Source organism: Corapipo altera, unplaced genomic scaffold (genome assembly GCF_003945725.1).
Source record: "Corapipo altera isolate COAL_440 unplaced genomic scaffold, ASM394572v1 0, whole genome shotgun sequence".
NCBI lineage: Eukaryota > Metazoa > Chordata > Aves > Passeriformes > Pipridae > Corapipo > Corapipo altera.
Window position 1 is genome coordinate 13,850,691 of NW_020884872.1, and position 17,745 is coordinate 13,868,435.

At 39.2% G+C, this 17,745-nt stretch overlaps 1 protein-coding gene across 1 annotated transcript in view; it reads right to left on the minus strand.

Moving 5' to 3' along the window:
- The window catches only part of PHEX (phosphate regulating endopeptidase homolog X-linked), a 97,068-nt gene extending 84,954 nt beyond the window's left edge, over positions 1 to 12,114 (minus strand). Inside the window, exons 1-3 of the mRNA XM_027645828.1 lie at positions 11,567 to 12,114; positions 7,348 to 7,416; positions 6,017 to 6,178 (exon numbers count right to left, since the gene is read on the minus strand). Coding sequence (XP_027501629.1) covers positions 6,017 to 6,178; positions 7,348 to 7,416; positions 11,567 to 11,678 — 343 coding nt within the window. The 5' untranslated portion in view covers positions 11,679 to 12,114. The remainder of the gene's footprint in view (positions 1 to 6,016; positions 6,179 to 7,347; positions 7,417 to 11,566) is intronic.
- Positions 12,115 to 17,745: the final 5,631 nt, after the last annotated feature.

The following is a 17,745-nucleotide window of genomic DNA, read 5'->3' on the forward strand; positions in this document are numbered from 1 at the left end:
ATTTCTTGATGGCAGCATCTGTCTCACCATGGATAGAGCAGTGACTCTTGAAAACAACCAGCCCATCATTACTAATTCTTCTGACATTCGGATGGAACATTTAATCATTATGAATTAATTTTGCATTAATGAGGACATAATTAATATGCATTTCCACAAGAATTCATGAAGATCTTGTAATTAATCAATACATGTAGGTTCTAATTTCCAAGGAACATAAATAAAGTAAATCAAACAAATGTTCCCAAATACCAATTTCATGAAAAGATGCTGTATTTACACAAATAAACCCAATCAATATACTGACATTTTAGAGTTCCCCCTAGAATGAAAAGAAATTCTCCAGTTCTCTTTTTGAATATCCATTTTAGCAATATGGAAGTTCTCACGGAAATGGCATTGACACAGCTGTGCTTACATAAATGTTTCCTAATGCTGTTCAGTGCCCTAATATACAGCACATTTCCTAAATGGAAATGTTGTTTGTTTACAGTTTCAGCATTTTGTAAATTCTCTGAGTTTTGTATATCAAAAGATAAGCCCATCATGTGAGTTCCTCCAAAAGTCAACATAGCTGCACACAAACTGTAACTAAACCAAAAATCATCTTATGGGGATTTGAGAGCCTCTGTTCATAAATCTGATTTCAATAATAGATCTTACTCTTTTGAGTAGTATTGCCCTTTTCCCTGCCATGCCCCTCTAGCCTCCCAGTGTTACTTCATTATAGTAATACTTTCAACATGTACTTGCTTTTTGTCAGAAATGTACTTTTTTTTTTTTTGTCAGAAAAAGGGAATCACATGTCACGGACTGCTGTGTCTTCCAAAGTATGAATCCTCATTCTGTAAAATTACCAGTCCTAATACAGTCATCAAACAATTTTGAAATTCAGTATCTACAGATATGAACATATTATCCAAAACAGAGGTTCACTGTAAATAAAGGGGAAATATTGTGCCACACGTGGAACAGCAGTGAGCAGTGTGCCCCACTCTGGTTGTAGCCCAGGGCTCAGAGGAGGATGCCATTCTAGCCTCCCAGTCAGGGAGTTGCTGTGGGAATCCTGTGGCTCAGTTATTGTGTTGCCTTAAAACCTCATTCAGGAACCAAAATTATCTCCTTTCTGTATTCATGGTTTCCCAAAATCACCATTACAAATACAACTTTCATTCTGAGCAGCCTCAGAGCCTGGAAAAGTCCTGGCTCCTCCACCTTTGATTTAGGTACTTCATTTTACCAGACAGCTATAACTTCTTGCCCATAGAGATTTACCTGACTTGTGCCACTTGTGCCACTTATGTTTTTTCTCACATTCAGATGAATAGACCATTGTAGGAAAGATCTGAACACTGAAAAAAAAATGTCTGTGCGATTGAAAAGAGATGCATTTATAGCAGAAAAATCCAAGTAAAACAGCATTAAATGCTGTTGCTGTTTGCTGCTATCTTGTTATCCAGGAGCAGCTATCCAACAAGATACTGGAGACAAAACCATAAATATCCTCTGAAGCTTTTATTTTAATTACTGCTGGTATTCTCCCTCTTACTTGGGACAGCTTTCAACTAGCTACCTTTGAAGTAAACAAATCACAAAAGATGGGTCAGCTAATACAGAAATCTGAGGATGAGTGTCAGCAGCTACATTACAGATTTCATGGGACACATCCAAGTTATCCCAGTGGGTCCAACTGAGCACCAGCTGGACTGTGGGAGAAAACAGCCCTAAAGGAGCCCTATGGCACAAGGTCCTCTGTCTAGGACAGCAACCACTCAACAGCAACTTCTCAACACCAATTTCTGGGATAAGTCTGAAAGGAGATCACCCTACAGATAAACAGTATAAATTTCCAAACTGAGATATTCTTACCTTAATGGTTTTACTTATAAAGAATTCATTTTCCAAAGAAAACCATTGCAGATTTTACTGGGAAAAGTTGTCTACACTGCCAAGTTATTTTGTTTTCTGTCTGTCTCATTTTTTTAAAAAACCCACACACCATGTTCTGCTAAAAGGCCTCAATTTCTTTCTCTTTGCCATGATAGAAATTCCTCATTTTAAACAGACTTTCAGAAAACAATCACGCTACAAAGCTTAGCACAGCAAATCAGTCTGAGGTAGGTGTCTCACTGGGCTAGGAACAGTATGGAGACTTAATTTGTAAACTGGTTTCCACAGACATAAACTAAATTTAAAAGGCCTGGAAGACATGTTAATAAACGATTCACCTAATTTAAATCAGCTCCTTTGCAGTGTTGAGATTGAGGAATGTTTGTGTTGTTATATATTTTTGTTGTGGTGGGTTTTTTTAATTTATTGCTTCCTGCATGGTCACTCAGAGAAGAAAAAAATAATCCAGCTGTACACCATTGTTTTGCAGACTTCAGAGAAAGGAAAAGAAACTATTTGTTTCATAACCGACATTCACCACAGGTAAAAGGTACTTATTTACTTGCCTTAGATTTCCAGCTCTGAATTATCCACAGAAAGCCACCTCCATTTCAACAGTAAGACAATAGCACTCCCAAAAATCTTACTTGAGATCAGCAAATTAAAACAGAAAAATTCATCAAGAACACAAATAGCTTTGCAGAAAATATTATGGTAATTGAAGAAACATTTACTAACTCACAGAGACACTGCAATCTTGACCTTACTGAAACTGTTGCAGTTTGAGATCACTCTCACTCATACAACACATGCCAGAGACAAACCATTTTTTCCATTTTGAAGGACTCCAAGAGTACCTCAGTCCTCCCCAGGACAGTTCCATAAGGAACCAAGAAATTCTAACCCAAATATTACATATCCATTACCTGGATTTGGGTCATAACCAAAACCATAACTCTCTGCTTTTGACATATTTCTGTCTATCTAAAATTATCTTCTCTACCTTCCTCCACAAAACATGAAATCTTCCTGTAGGTCACATCCAAGGAAAGATCTAACACTTTTTTATTTGCTAATATTTGCCAGGATAGGATTTTATTCATTTTGTATAGCCAGGAGATCAAAGTAAGTTACACATGTGGTTTGTGGATTCCTCTGAGAGCAGAAAAAGAAATCCAAGTGACCCTCAAACAAAGAATGGAAAAGAAATTAAAGGGTAAATGATGACATGGTTTTAGTTTGAATCCATTCTAAGCTAGAGAAAGTCATGGGAGCACTATATATATATATTCTTAGTCCATTATAAATCCAAATCTTAAAAAAAATATTTTTAACTATCATATTAAGTTTTACAGATCTAGAGAAACCCTGAAATAAATGTTTCCTATCCTGTTCCTTCAATCAGCCAAAGATATGAAGGCAAAAAATCTACAACCCAGTAGTTCTTAGCTATTTTCCATTGACCCATTGCCATTCCACTCTTTGTAATTCCTTATTAGAGCACCACAGACCTTATTTAACTACACAAACCCACTACACCGATACAGAAAATGTTCTACACTTTTTTGAAGCTGACATCTGCAAAGTCATATGCTCTTCTGTGTCTATAACCTCAAAAAAAACCCCAAAACCCCCAAAAGGAATAGAAAAAAAATTTCTTTGTTCTCAAATCCAGTAATACCTAATGCAAGGTTCAGGATGTTATACAGCTACACCTACCTTTTTTTGGCAAGACAAAATTAATTCTTACACGTGATACCCATTATCAACTGGAAGATCTTCTTCTGTAGCAAAAAAATATTAAGCTTCAAGAATATTTAAGATACACTTGTGTAACCAAGGCCACAGGTCTTTGCCCAAACTCCCTTTCTCAGAAACAGGAACAGGCTTAGGAACATTCAGGCACCAGAAAACAGATTAGATGTTCAAATAATTTATTATAAGTAACATCATTTTTTAATATATAGCCTGAATAAATGCTTCCATCTATATCACACCATCAAAGAATATCAAATATGAAAAATGTGGCTTTCTGGCAGAGCCATGTTATCACTTCAAGATTAATTGTTTTCTTTAATATGATAAATATTTCACAACATAGAGCTTGCGTAATAATCAGCTCTTTAAAGACTGGGGCTTTTTTAATCTACTGAGTGTCAAACAGGGACATTTACGATGAAGTACAAAGTTCCACTAAGAGTTCTCAAAGAAGGAAAGATTAAATTGGCTTCCAAGGTCTGGTCAGCCATATAACTGTTTCTCTATGCAAGAGTTATTCCTCTTCCTAGAACTTTTTCTAGCAAAACTGTGGTCATACACAAATTAATAACTCAGTGTTGAGCTAATTTATTGAAATAACTCAAGTGAAAACACAAAAATACCTAGAGGTTGAAATTATACCTTGTAATTTCAGCTGCCAACACTGATATCCAACACTTTTTTTCCCTTTTCCTTTTTTGATTACAAGGAATATGTTTTGAAAAGTTTATTAAGTTAAGGAGAAGATGGCAAATGTTGTATTAAAAGAACCTGCTGTACACCAACCAACATTTCAATATCTTTGTCTCTGTTTCATGCTAAGGAGCAGTTTAGGTCTCCTATTAAAACAGTTATACACTCTTTTTTTGATATAAAGTTTCCATTAAGCAAATATTTGGCATTTGGGTGTTTCTTTCTTGATCTTGTGTTTTTCTACCTATGGATTAACAACTTCTAAAGGGACGGCAGAAAAAAATCAAATAAAAATGTGGCTTAGCATGATGTCCTTGATTAGGCTCTGTAAAAGAGGAAATTAAGAATGACAGTCACAGTTTGCTACTCTATATTCAATTAGGACGGGCTTTTTGTGGCTGTGGTTCATGCAGGATATGCAGTTATCTAATACAGCCCAATTCTGGCAGCAGAACAATTAGAATGCAAAGCATAACTTAAAACAGGCTCTGGTAATATTTCTTTCCCTTTGGTTGTGACATCTTCAGCAGACTTTAAACAGAAATCTTGGGATCATATCCTACCCTAACAATCCAAACCCATATTCTGAAATCAAATGCAGCTTTTAAAATATTTAACAATGTGAAAATTGAATACAATATGACTGAAGAAAGCAAGTGGAGAAGGGCTTTGATGCTTACACACATATATAAAATTCAAAGAAAAAGAAATCCTATATTTAAGCATAACATCCTAAAACTGACCTCTATTCTGTGGTGAGCTCAGGGCAGGCTCTGATGTCAACTGAGAGGTCAAAAATGTGCTCTAGATGCACAATGCTCAAGCACACCAACAACAATATTAAATCTTGCACATCTCCCTTCCTTCGTATGATTCACTTTTAGCAAAGACTGTAAGAATCTGGCTGGGTTTTCCTACCTAAGAATAATCACCATCCTTTCTTCCCAGTTGGTCTGCGGGGCTTCCTGAAGAGGTGGCTGCAGCGCAGAGTATAGCACAAACTCAAGTCACACGAAGATTAAAATACCTCTCTTCCTACACGTTTCCACCTTGAGGGTATTTTTTCCTCCAGAAACACATTCTTAAACAGCCTTCTGTTTCACTGATGATAGCTCAGGTACTCCAGTGGAAGCCTGAATGGCAACATGAAGGAAACCCAACACCCAGCTAACCTCCATCTCCAGAAGTCTGTGAATTGCCTCTGCCAAGAGCTATGTAAGTATACTGGAAAATATCACTCTGGTTTTGCCTTATTATATTATTTCCTGCTGTTGGCCACTGTTAGAGTGCTGTACCAGACTGGCAACTGTCTGATTCTGGGACATTCTTAAATGTGTGTGCTGTGCTCCTGCACTCTGGTCTAACCATTTACTGAAAAAGGGAAAGAGTTAAATGCTGTCATCTTTCCTTTTGGTATAATGAATATCATTTCACCCCTCCATTCTTAACTGGTAAAGTTTCCAGCAGTTCTATTCTTTCTCCCAGCTTCTGTTTCTATTATAATTCACTATCTCTCAACGTGATTTTCAATAAAAACAACAAAAATACACTTAAAAGAGAACATCAATTGGGCTGTTGGATGTGATCCAATGATCAGAAGTGTGCAGACTTTTGGTCATTTCAAAACCAGCCAATTAACAAGCTACAGTGATACTTTCAGAAATGACATATTTACCCTTTAGCTTGAGGTCCACATTATGTCGCAGCCAAGGATAAACACCATAGTTTGTCATATCTTCAGGAATGGGGTTATTATATATCCAGCCATCACATGCAAATCGATAGAAGTTCTCACACGGATCTACAGATTGATTTATCTTGCTCAGGATGCCAGCAGCTGTAAAAAAGACACCACTTAGATTTTGTGGAACACTTTTTCCTGAACAGAAAATTACACAGGGTTACAGTCCAGAAATGATGATTAATGAGAAACAAACAACAACAACAACAAAAAAGACAAAATATCTACAGTGAATCTTCTTGAGTGCCATACAGCAATGATGACTGATTAAGCACTACAGGAACATGAACTGCTGTAGCCAGACACCTGAAGACAGGCTTTCTTCATTGTTGCCATGATAGAATTAATTGCCTGAGGAATTTAGTAGCAAAACATATTAAGTAGATTGTGATTAGCATTCCAGAAATTATGCACTGTTTACCTTTAGCTGAATAACTGTACAAGAAAACAAATAAAGTTCTAATCTACCATACATTGGAAAAGACAATTGTGGTATTTTCAGCTCCATCCTGTGACTGCATCCCCACCAGTTTCTCTTGCAGGCCAAACTGGTAAGAGAGAAATCAGTCTGACAAGCCAGAGACAGTAGCTTCTGAGTACCTAATCATCAAATCATAGAATAGTTCAGTTGGAAGGAACACTTAAAGGTCACCTAGTCCAACCTCTTGCAATGATCAGGAACATCTTCAATTAGATCAGGTTACTCAGAGCCCCATCCCACCTGTCCTTGAACACTTCCAGGAATGGGGTGGCCACAACTTCTCTGGGCAACCTGTGCCAGTGTTTTACCACCCTCATCATAAAAATTTCTTCTGTGTAACTAGTTTGAATCTACCCTGTTTTCATTTAAAACCATATAAAGTGCGTGCCAGACCTGGCCCAAAAGCATCTCTGTGCTTAACAATTGACTTGCTAGTTTTCTGACTACCAGAAAGGAAGCAAAAAAATACACCTGAAGGTCCAGTCACTCAACATTTTGTTTCCTATTAAAAGAAAGAAATGTAAACCCTATGGGAAACTTTGAGTCAACCTGGTGAGACTAGCATTAGACCAAATTAAAGTATGAATTTTAATTGTACAAAATAAACAGAACTGAAGCAACTTTGACAGTGGCTTTTAAAAAAGTTTGGGGTTGTTGTTCTTTCCCTCTCATTAATTAAGCTTTCTGAGTAAAATGTATAATGGGTGAAAAAATTAAATGGTATAAATATCTCATTAACATACTATAATCATGATATAATTGAAAGGATAAAATTGCTGCTTACCAGCTTCAATGCATTCTGCAGTCAAACAGTACTGTTGCTTCGGATGAAACTTTATAAGACCTTGGCTAACTGCAAAATGGAAAATCATAATGAGATCATTTGCAATGAATTTTGACAATTGCAGCCAAATGTTGTGTACTCAGTCATTCAAATGTCAGTGCAACCTCTGGTCCCAATGCATCTCTGACTACATTGATTTAGAGCACTTAGAATGTATATTAAGTAAATCCTGCAGCTCGTAACAAATAATTTTCCCTTCCTGGGCCTACTTTCTCCTTCCTCTCTCTTTGCTCACAGGCAGCACAAAGTGTGTATCCCAGTGTAAGTTTGCACAGTGCCTGGAGCAGCATCACTTCAGCCCTACTCACTGAGAGTGAACAACACACGATACAACAATCATTGTTGTTATCCTCCTCCAGAGATCCTAGAAACACAGAGTCATCGAATGGCTTAGGTTGGAAGGGACCTTAAAGGTCCTGTAGTTCCAACCCCCCTGCCATGGGGCAGAGCCGCCTTCCACTAGACAAAGTTGCACCTTTTGCAGCTGGCTATGCAACACAGAGCTCAGCGGCCACCCTCTGCAGGGCTTCCACAGCTCCTCCAAGCTGTGGGGTTCACACTGCCCTGCACAACCCAGCACTGATGGGAGGTGTTCAGCAAATAGTAACAGGCACAAGGATAGTCATGGTTTATAAAGCACAGCCCAGTTTCTGTCTGAACTGTCTCCCAAAAGTACTGTAATAGCATTTGCTTCCAAAAACCTTGCTGAGAAGAACTATGAAATTGTCAGTTAATTTTGCTCATCTTTTAAAAACGTGTGTTACGACTGCCACGGAAACTTAAGCACAGGAATTGCTAATCTCAGACACTGCTGTCAGGCAGCAAATATGCAGATAATTCATACTTGGGATTAGGAAGGGAGAATCTCAAGTGGCAGGTGAAATAGTACTCACTAGATGTGCTCAGTAGACACAATGAAATGTCTCATTATATTCATTATCTTGATAACAGTCCATGGTAAAAACAAAAAGGCAAAAAACACCAAACAAAAAAAACCCAACAATGGAATATATTATGGTTCTGTAACTTTAGCAGTGCTGACAGTCATAAAGCAATTTCTGGTGTAGTTATATATTGTTCAAAAGTGACAGGAAAATGTGAAATGGTATTTCAGCCCAGGAAAATTTTATTATAAAAAAACCTAAAGCTAGAATTGAATATAAAGCTGTTTCACCTCTTCCAACCTCACAGCTTTAATGACAGAAATGGTTGGATTTCAATCAAACTTTCTTAGAAGTTGAGAAAGTAAAACTATTCTGGACAGCTTTATCAAAGCTTGCACTGGCTCAGTGAAACACAATACCTTAACCACCTTTGTAAATTAGCCAAGAAATACACGAGATTTTGAGGCACACAAACACTGTAGATGGAATATCGAAGAACAGTAAAAAATAGAGAAATGGAGATCTCCAGAACATGATTTTGAGACATTACAAATAATGAACTACAAATAATGAATAATGTCCCTATTAGCTAAGTGTTGCACTCCACTCAACTCACCGTTTTCCTCACTCTGAATTTAGCCTTCTAGAATCCGTCCAGGTCTTGAAAGTTTGCTAGACTTTTTGTCTTAACAAAGTAGAGAAAGGAGGGGAAATCTCAGACCTCGTTTCATTCTTAATCTGAAGCAGCCCTTTATGGATTCAATACTTATAAACAAAAGCAAAATACCACTTCAGCTGATTTTGTTCCACTTACAACTTTATCACTAGAACAAAATTAAAAAAAAACCCCAAACCTTTGGCAGTAACATTTCCCTTTTAATTACCAGCTAATTTTGATTGAAAAAACTTTGCCTGGTTTTATTCTCTTGTCTTTTTGTTGCTAAGAGAATTAAACATTACATTATTACCTATAGTTTTGGTTATAACTCCCAGTGAGCCATCTTCTTCCTTTATAAGCCTGTTTCCAGATTCTTAAGCAAATACAACTGTATTTAGTTTCAAAAAAAATCTAAGAGGAAAAGGTATACAAACGTGCAGACACAAAGGAAGTGAATAATCCTATAATCTGAGAAGCCCAAAGGGCTACCGAGTCAGGAAGAGAGGCTATCAAATTGAACTTCAAAGCTGCCTGACTTCTCACCCAAGGGAACTAGAGAGTGATCGTCTTCCCTTTGCTCTGGCCCCAGCTCCCAAGGAGGAGGTGACTCCTCCCTGCCATAGCCCACAGCACTGACAAGAGCACAGCAGGCAGGACCCTCGGGATGCCAAGTGATTTCCCTGGTAGCTCCCCACTGAAATCACAGTGAAGTCACAGCCCATATGAGCAAGGAACAGTAAATAAAAATAATGATTCTCCCATATTCTTCTTAGAGATGTAGGAACTCCGAGAAGAAGAAACAAGAGAAGTGGGAGAACGTTATGTTTCACTCCTCAGGTTGGAAAATTGATTTCAGGTGTACCAGAAACAGCAAGTTTTGAAGACTAAGTGAGAACTGAAGAAAAAAAGAACATCTTGAGGTGCCTGAAATGACAAGAAATAATGATCTCCTTTTCTGCAGTCTAATAAAACTAAAAAAGAGTTAAACTCAAACTTACAAACAAAACACAGTGTCACAATGAAACATGGGAACACCTAATTGACAAAATGTTAGACCAAAACAATTTAATTTTTTTCCTTTATTCTTTTGGTTGAAAATTTCAGACAATTTCCAAAAAAGTACTAAAAACATTTTGGTTGACCCAAGGCCAGCATTTTTATTTTCTTAACAGATATGCCAGTGAAAATTTTGACACTGAATCCCTGGCTATGGAACACACCACAGCTCACTTGGAAAGCTGATTGTAAGAATTAATATATTTGCTTGGATTTTCACACCTAGTCTGTGGATAAAGCATTAACTGAGAAGCTATGGTGGTAAATGTCTATTGCTTTTTAAAAACAATAAACAAACAATCTAGTGCAAACAAAAAGAAATAAGGTCTCTCCATTATTACTCCCTGGTGTTTATACTGCAGTCTCAAAGTGGAAAATGTTTTGTTTGTTTTTTTTCCATCTAGAAAAAGTATTTTGCACTAACAAGCTGAAGATTCAATCCTGCTCACATTCATAGAGAGTTTAGTTAATTGACTGGGATTACTCACACAGAAGTCACTTGCCTGCAAATGTTGTAGAATTTGCTCTAGAACAGACAAACACCAACTAAGTGTGAGCCTGGAGCATTAAATATTCTATAGAAAACCTGGCATCATCCTCTGTGTTGTGATTATAAACGAAGGAGACCGTTCAAACAAGATCATAAAGGATTGGAGGGAAGCAAAAGATACACTAGAGGCAAGGTTTCCTCCAGCCTAGGGGTATCTGTGTTGGTCTAAAGAAATGACACGCTGGACTGAATTAGCCCAAAAGAAGATCCATCTCTGCAAGTTCTTACAGGATAAAACATTTCTTCCTCTTCTTTGCTTGGAGTTTCTGGGTACATTTATACTTCCTCATATCGTTTCAGAAGTGTAGGCATATGCTTTCATTTGATATTGCAACAAAACCAATCTACATATGATTCCAAATCCAGGAGAGGAAAAACTAATTCCTTCTCTATTGCTTCTAGTTACAGCTTATAAATCTGATCAAAACATTTTAATTTCATCCCAGATGCACTCTTTATGATTTTTGCAAAGGCAACTTTGCAATTCATCATAGAAGAACGGAAAGATCTAAAAAATGTGCACACATATGCACTATCTGAAGCTTTCTACAGGAACTTTAGTCAAGCCCTAAATGAAAACCAAATGTAGGAAAACCCAAAAGATTCCATAAAATGTGTGCACTACAGATTAAATTTCAGGAAACAGAGAATATTGCCCCACATTGGCCACAACCTGTGAATTCATAATCAGCATTACTGATATGCATAATCTTACTCATTTCTGGCCATTCTGTCAAAGAACCCAATTCTGGCTAGAATACATTCAACTGAGCATCCAAATCTAAATTCAGCATTCAGAAAGTTACATGAGCTCACATCGCATCTTCCAGCTCTGGCATTCCCACAAGAAGAACTCCTTTCCTGACACATATCCCCTTCAGGATAGACAATATAAAATGGGGGAAGAGGAGATCAAGATTTTCCCCAACACGCTGTGAAGCACAAACACTGGCACCAGGCAGACAAGCTGGGGAGGGTTGGGTTCAGGTTAGTTCCAACATTTTCACTTACCCAAGAAAAGCGCAGTGCCAAGCACAACAGTGCTACTCACAAAGACACCGAGGGCGATCCGTGTGGCTTTGCTGGCTCCTCTTCTGGCCTCTGGTGCCGTCTCTCCTTCCATCAGGATAGCTTGGGGTGTGCTTGCTGTCGCAGAAGTCTGGTTTTCCCCTGCTGCTGTGGTGTCAGTGTTTCAACTGTTCACAAAATGTGCCCATGAGCTCTTCTCCTCCTCCTCCTCCTCTCTCCTATTTAAAACTCCATGTTTCTGTCATGAACCATTTCCTAGGCACTTCCTGCTCTCTCCTTCTCAAAGGAAAATCACGTGTAAAATTGTAGCTGTCTCCTATGTTTTCCTCTGACCAGGAGGAGGGAAGGCAAGCGGTGACCACTGTACGTACAGCCCTCGCTGCTGTAGAGCCTCTACGAGCCAATCGCTCAGCAGTCCCCCTTATCAGGGGTTCTGAACATGAGGATTTCACAACGTCGCTGAACAGATGTTTTAGCTATTCAAACATAAAGCTGTAAACCCTTTACAATCAAAGCAGGACTGCTGACAGCTTCTACAAACACAAGACTGATGGAAGGTTTTCTTTTTTTTTCCTCCTTGCACTTATTTAGAGAAGACTAATTATCTGCTGACTAAAGTTTTCTCCTTTTATACCATTCCCACTGCATCGTTTGGCTTCACCAGAAGAGGTACCCACTCAGCAGACAAATCTCTTTTTAAAGTTTCCTAAGAACTCTTAGAATATCATGTAGCATTTTATTTTGGGAATTTGGTATGTGACACTGTGTGCCAAAAATCACAGTCATGCAGCACAAAGCAATAATCAGCACAACCTACAGAATAGTCCTGCTCTAAAAGCTAGATATGTTTTTTCCAGGCAAGATATTTCAGTCTTTGCTGATGCACAATACATTTTAAGAGATGATCCTACGCTTCCAAGTCAAGTACTACTATAAGCTTAGTGGAAATGTATCTATTTGGCACTTCAGGTTGGTGGGGAATAAAAATATACATTTATTGATTTATATGGGTTTCTCAGTGTCTGATGTACTCTTAATAATCCTTTCTCCATGTGGCAAATTTTCCCAATTCAATCAAGTAGTCATTTCAGGGTGAATTCTCTGAGCTGAGTGTGACACTCAGCCCTCTGAGGAGCTCTTGCTTTCTCCAGAGCTGGACTATCATGAAAAGTATAAGGATGCAGGGAGAGGCAGCATTATGCTCATGCTCTCAATAACAATTTATGTGCCTGAGTTACTTTTTTGTGGACTTACAAGTTCTTATCTCAGCCCCCAACCATCCTGATAAAATGCTGCACAAGCAGAGAGAAAAAAGACATATGTACGTCACAAAATGTGCGTGATGGCAGTCATCAGTTTGCAGACTAAATGTTTTTTCCACGTGAGTATCTGTACAGAAGTTGTCCTAGATGTCACATGGATACAAAGGGAAAACCCACTCTATTTAGAAGACACAGAGTTTGAAGGTCCTGAAACCCGCACTCCTCAACCTCCTCTATGGCCTGGCTGGTGTCCTGCAAACAAAACTCCCTGAGTTCTTATTCCTGTCCCTCTTTACCAGGAAGCTCCAGGAAGAAATTCTCGTCTCTGCTTGGTGCAAAACAGGAAAGAAGTATTTGTTTCTTTTCACTTGCCCACTTGTCCCACATATAATCCATGATTTTTGACATCCATCAGCAGAGGAAGGAGAGGGAAATGATGCCACGGAACCAGGAGGACCACATACCTCCCAGTACAAAAGTTCCCACTTACACATGAATGACTCCCTGGATATGAGCAGATCTCTGATTATAAGCAATACCCAGTACAAGACTGTTACCAGCACAGGTTTGAGAAGGTATTTAAGCAATGTTGGTGCAACTGAGTCTTCATATCAGAAGTCACTATGGGTCTCAAAGGGGCTGCCAAAAGGGCAGGGTGTTGACACAGAAAATGCACGGACATGGTGTGATCTCAACACTTAATCCACAGTGCCCACAATCTGAATGCTGAGTACAACTCAAAAGGTCTCTTTGACAAGAATTTGCTATTGGCTGCCTGATGGTTTTCCTTTTGTGTCAGTACTGAAACCCTGACAGTACAAATGCTGAACAGTTATTAGATCTGTGCATACTGACCATCAGCTTGATATCCCCCCAACCAACATTGCATTATCACATCCCTACTCAATTCCCTCATACTTTATAACTTTCAAGTTTTGCCCCCTTGTACTGACTATCATGCTCTATCAGTGTTTCACTAACAAGACTTTGCTTTCAAGGCATGATCTCTTTCTAGGACAACATCAGGCCAGAAACCAAAACCAGCTTTCAACAGCACAAAGCAGCATCCAGTTATTTCTCTTCAGAAATATGGTTTGAGGGAAGAGGGAAAGAAATGATAGGGAAGCAGATAAGAGGGAGAGGCTGGACAATTCAGTCCCCTCTCCCAAATATCAAAAAGAGAAGGTGAGAACTATGGGAACATGGAGCTATACCAACAAAAACCAGAAAGCTCCAATGACAGGACTCCTCTGGAGAGTCAGCCCCATGCAGCACAAGATCTTTGTGACAAGAAAAATCACAAAGCAGCTGTCAGCAACACTTTTCTTGTGTTTGGCTTATTTACACTGTGGCATAGCATAAATGTCTAGCATAAGCGTCCTTCCCTCTGGCTGTAGAGCCTGGATGTAGTCAGCAACGCATCTTGGTTTCTCCAGCATGTACAGAACTACAGAATTAGGGCTAAACCATAAACAGCTGCAGGCAACAGCTGCAGAGGTCCATTTCTGGCAGGGTTTGAAAAGGTACATGGAACACATGCAAATAAGTTCCTGAGCCTGCTGATCTGTAACAGAAGTCTGTGGAATTTAATACAGGTTTCTGATGAGTGTGCTAGGATTTGGTTTCCTCGCTCATCCTACAGCTCTTTGGCAGGTACAGGATACATGGCCACGCTTGCTGCTGGAACTGCTAACAGCACTCCTGGCCATTGCAGCCCAGTGAGGCACTTAATGAGGCTGTGCAAAGACTGCACTAAGCATTCATAAAACATTGAATAGGCAGAGGGGGAAAAAAGTAATAACTAAATGCTACATGCTCCAAATCACTCTTCATTCGCTCAGATTTGCCTCTGACCAAGATCCCAGCCAAACAATGGGATCACTCTGGTTCTTATAACAAAGTCAGGACAATGACAAACAACTCCACCCAAAGCCATATGCCAGAGTTGGCAAACCTTTCAGAACACGCTCTGGGCTGAACCACAGCAAGAGTGTCCCAGTTTCTAGAAAAGGTCTGTCTATATATATAAGCGTGCATATACATGAACGTACACACAAATACACACGTGTATTATCTTGCTGTTTCACAAGCAGACACAATTCTCACTTCTATTCATTATGCCAGAGTCAGACAAGAGCACTTGATCAGAGATGAAATCAATAGTACTGTGAGCTTCTCACATAGCTGGGTTCAAAAGAAGTTTCCATTTATTGAGGTTTGATTATTCAATAGACACACAGAATCACACGTTTTGCCTAGTTTTCACTGTAACAGTCAAAACCAGTTACACAGGTGTTGCTGAATGTCTGGAACAGCAAAACTGCTTAAGGTCAGCACATGTTCAACCTAAGCTTGCTGAAAGAACCTGCCTGCAAAGAGCCTGAGGCTAATTGGTGGGTTACCTTAGTGCAAGTAGAGTTTAACAGAAGCAGTCCACAATCACAGCATCACAGCTTTGGTGATGACTTATTGAGCATTTTTAGCTCATGGTAAAAGAAAGAACACAGCCACTATCACACTGATGGAAGCAGAGCCACCAGATACAGTTTGAGTGGTTTCCTCAGAGAACAGAGGTATATGCCAGCTTCATTGAAAGAGACTAATTAGTGTGGGACAAAGTAAAGGCTGTGTTCCATTCCATTTCCAGGGTTCCACCATGGGGCCTTCAAGTGTTTTTTTCAAACTATGCAGATGTTGGAGCTAGAATTGGCCAACTGGGCTTTATGTACACAAAATGTGCTTGAGAAAAGCCCAACATGTTGCATTTGAAGACAGCTTGACCAGTTGTCATCAGATCTCTGAATCTTATAAATTACACTCTCTTGGCTGCAAAAGCCCCCAAATTTCTGTGCTGAAGCCAACAGCAACCACACTCTGGCACAACTTCATGTCCTTTATTCATGTGACAGATACAGCTGGAAATAAATGACTCCATTGTTTTCCACTGGTACAGCCACATCACAGAAGATCTCAGTGCATCTATGAGAATGTGGGTCATTAATTAGGAGTCAATACTGAGCCAACAGGATTTGCAGGACTCCAAACACTGCTGGTGGCAAGCTTTTCAACTAACTATGACTGCAACTGTGGGAAGAATACTCTGCAAAGCAGAAAACTCTGTCCTCTAACACTTAAATCCCCAAATCAATTTTCTTTTCTTTTTCAATTCCAAGTAGGCTAGGCTATTCTCATTACTCCAAGAAAAATTTGTCCCTGCTGCTGGAAACATTGCATTCTCTGACCAAAAGGTGCATATATCTAACCTAAACAACAACTGACTATGAAAACCAACATCTGGGATGATTAAAGTTAAGCCACTCCAGTCTGCAAACTGTTTTAGAGCTGCTTTTGAAAAAGCACTTTAATGAAAGAATGCATATGTTCTCAAGCAGAAAGAACTGCTTTAGGTCTTCTAGTGATTTTTCTTCAAGAAGCACATTAAATTATAGCTAAACAAAACACAACTTCACCTAAAGATCACATTCACACCACAACGAGAGTGTGTTTACACATATACATCACATGTGCATACTTCTCATCTGTCATCCCCCTGTACAGATTAAACAAGCATGTATGCTGACATGCACTGTAGAAAAGTATGTTACTTGGGGATTAAGAAATTTATAAGATACCCTTGGGTAACTCAGAGCAAATTTTTGCCTTTTTTTTTATATGATCTAACTGTGAACGCAGGCTGAAAAGGCATTTAAAAAGACATTGCCGGGAAACGTCACTTTTTCAATGGCCATGGTCATAGGTGCAGGGATGTAGACAGGACAAACTGTCTGTTGTTTCCTTCAAATATTGCATCAGGCCACCAGAGCTTTACCCACTTATTTTGCTTTGTCCAGATGGTCACTCACAGCTGTTAAAGACTATTTATATGAACAGTGGAAGCAAGGAAGCTTGGTTAGCAGCGAGTTTGTGTCGCGTGGATGAATTTTCAGGTGTGTAATGAGACATACATTCACTGGTATTTTAAATTAAAAGGGGAGAGCCACCAGACTTGCATGTGACTGCCTTCAGCATCTACTAGAGAGAGATCCACTTACTCTGACCTCCTGTCTCTCAGAGAAGCACGACTGCCTCTGCAAAAGCAATGGCTCCTTCCTGCTCCTTCCTGATCTCAAACAGTTGGATCTTCAGCAGCACAAATCTGTCTTTGACAGCAGCAGAGCTCAGAGACTGCTGGAGCCAAGAGAGAGCAAAGGTGCCACTGAAGAGTAACAGGCACTCTGTCACTGCTGTCTACTCACTTGCTTGTGCTAACTTCTGTAGAAAACCAGAAAAGGTGGAGCAAAAAGTCCTCCATATGCTTTACTACCCAAGGCAGTAGAGCTCAGCAGTCCCATAAGGTGCCAGCTCTTCTCACACAAGGGCTGTTGGGTCACATCCCTCTGCACAACAAATGCACCTGCATCTACCAAGGGCTACATTCACACTGAATAATGACAACCAGCAGCCCCTCAGGAGAGTTTAAACGCATCAAGTTCTTCAGAAAAGGAAAACAGAGTCAGATCAGGTTGAAACCACAGCATGAGGTCCCACAGGACATGATCCTCAAGACCAAACATATGCTTTCCTGAAGCTGCAGAAATCCTCAAAAACCAAACAGTTAGGCACCAACTATAATTATCTTTACAAGTCAAATTGCTATGTCTCTGACAGTCCTTCCCTGAAGCTTCCAACATCTCTATTTAAAATAAAGATCTGTTGTCTTTTTTCCTATTAACACAAGGCTGTAAAACATACACAGATTTGGCACTGCTTTACATCTTTATGGATTTACAACAAAATGTGACTAAAAACAAGAGAAAAGAGTAAAACCTGCTGACAAATGTACTATATACTGTATTCATATATATTTCTCCAAGTCAATGTTTCAGATTTTCACTAAAT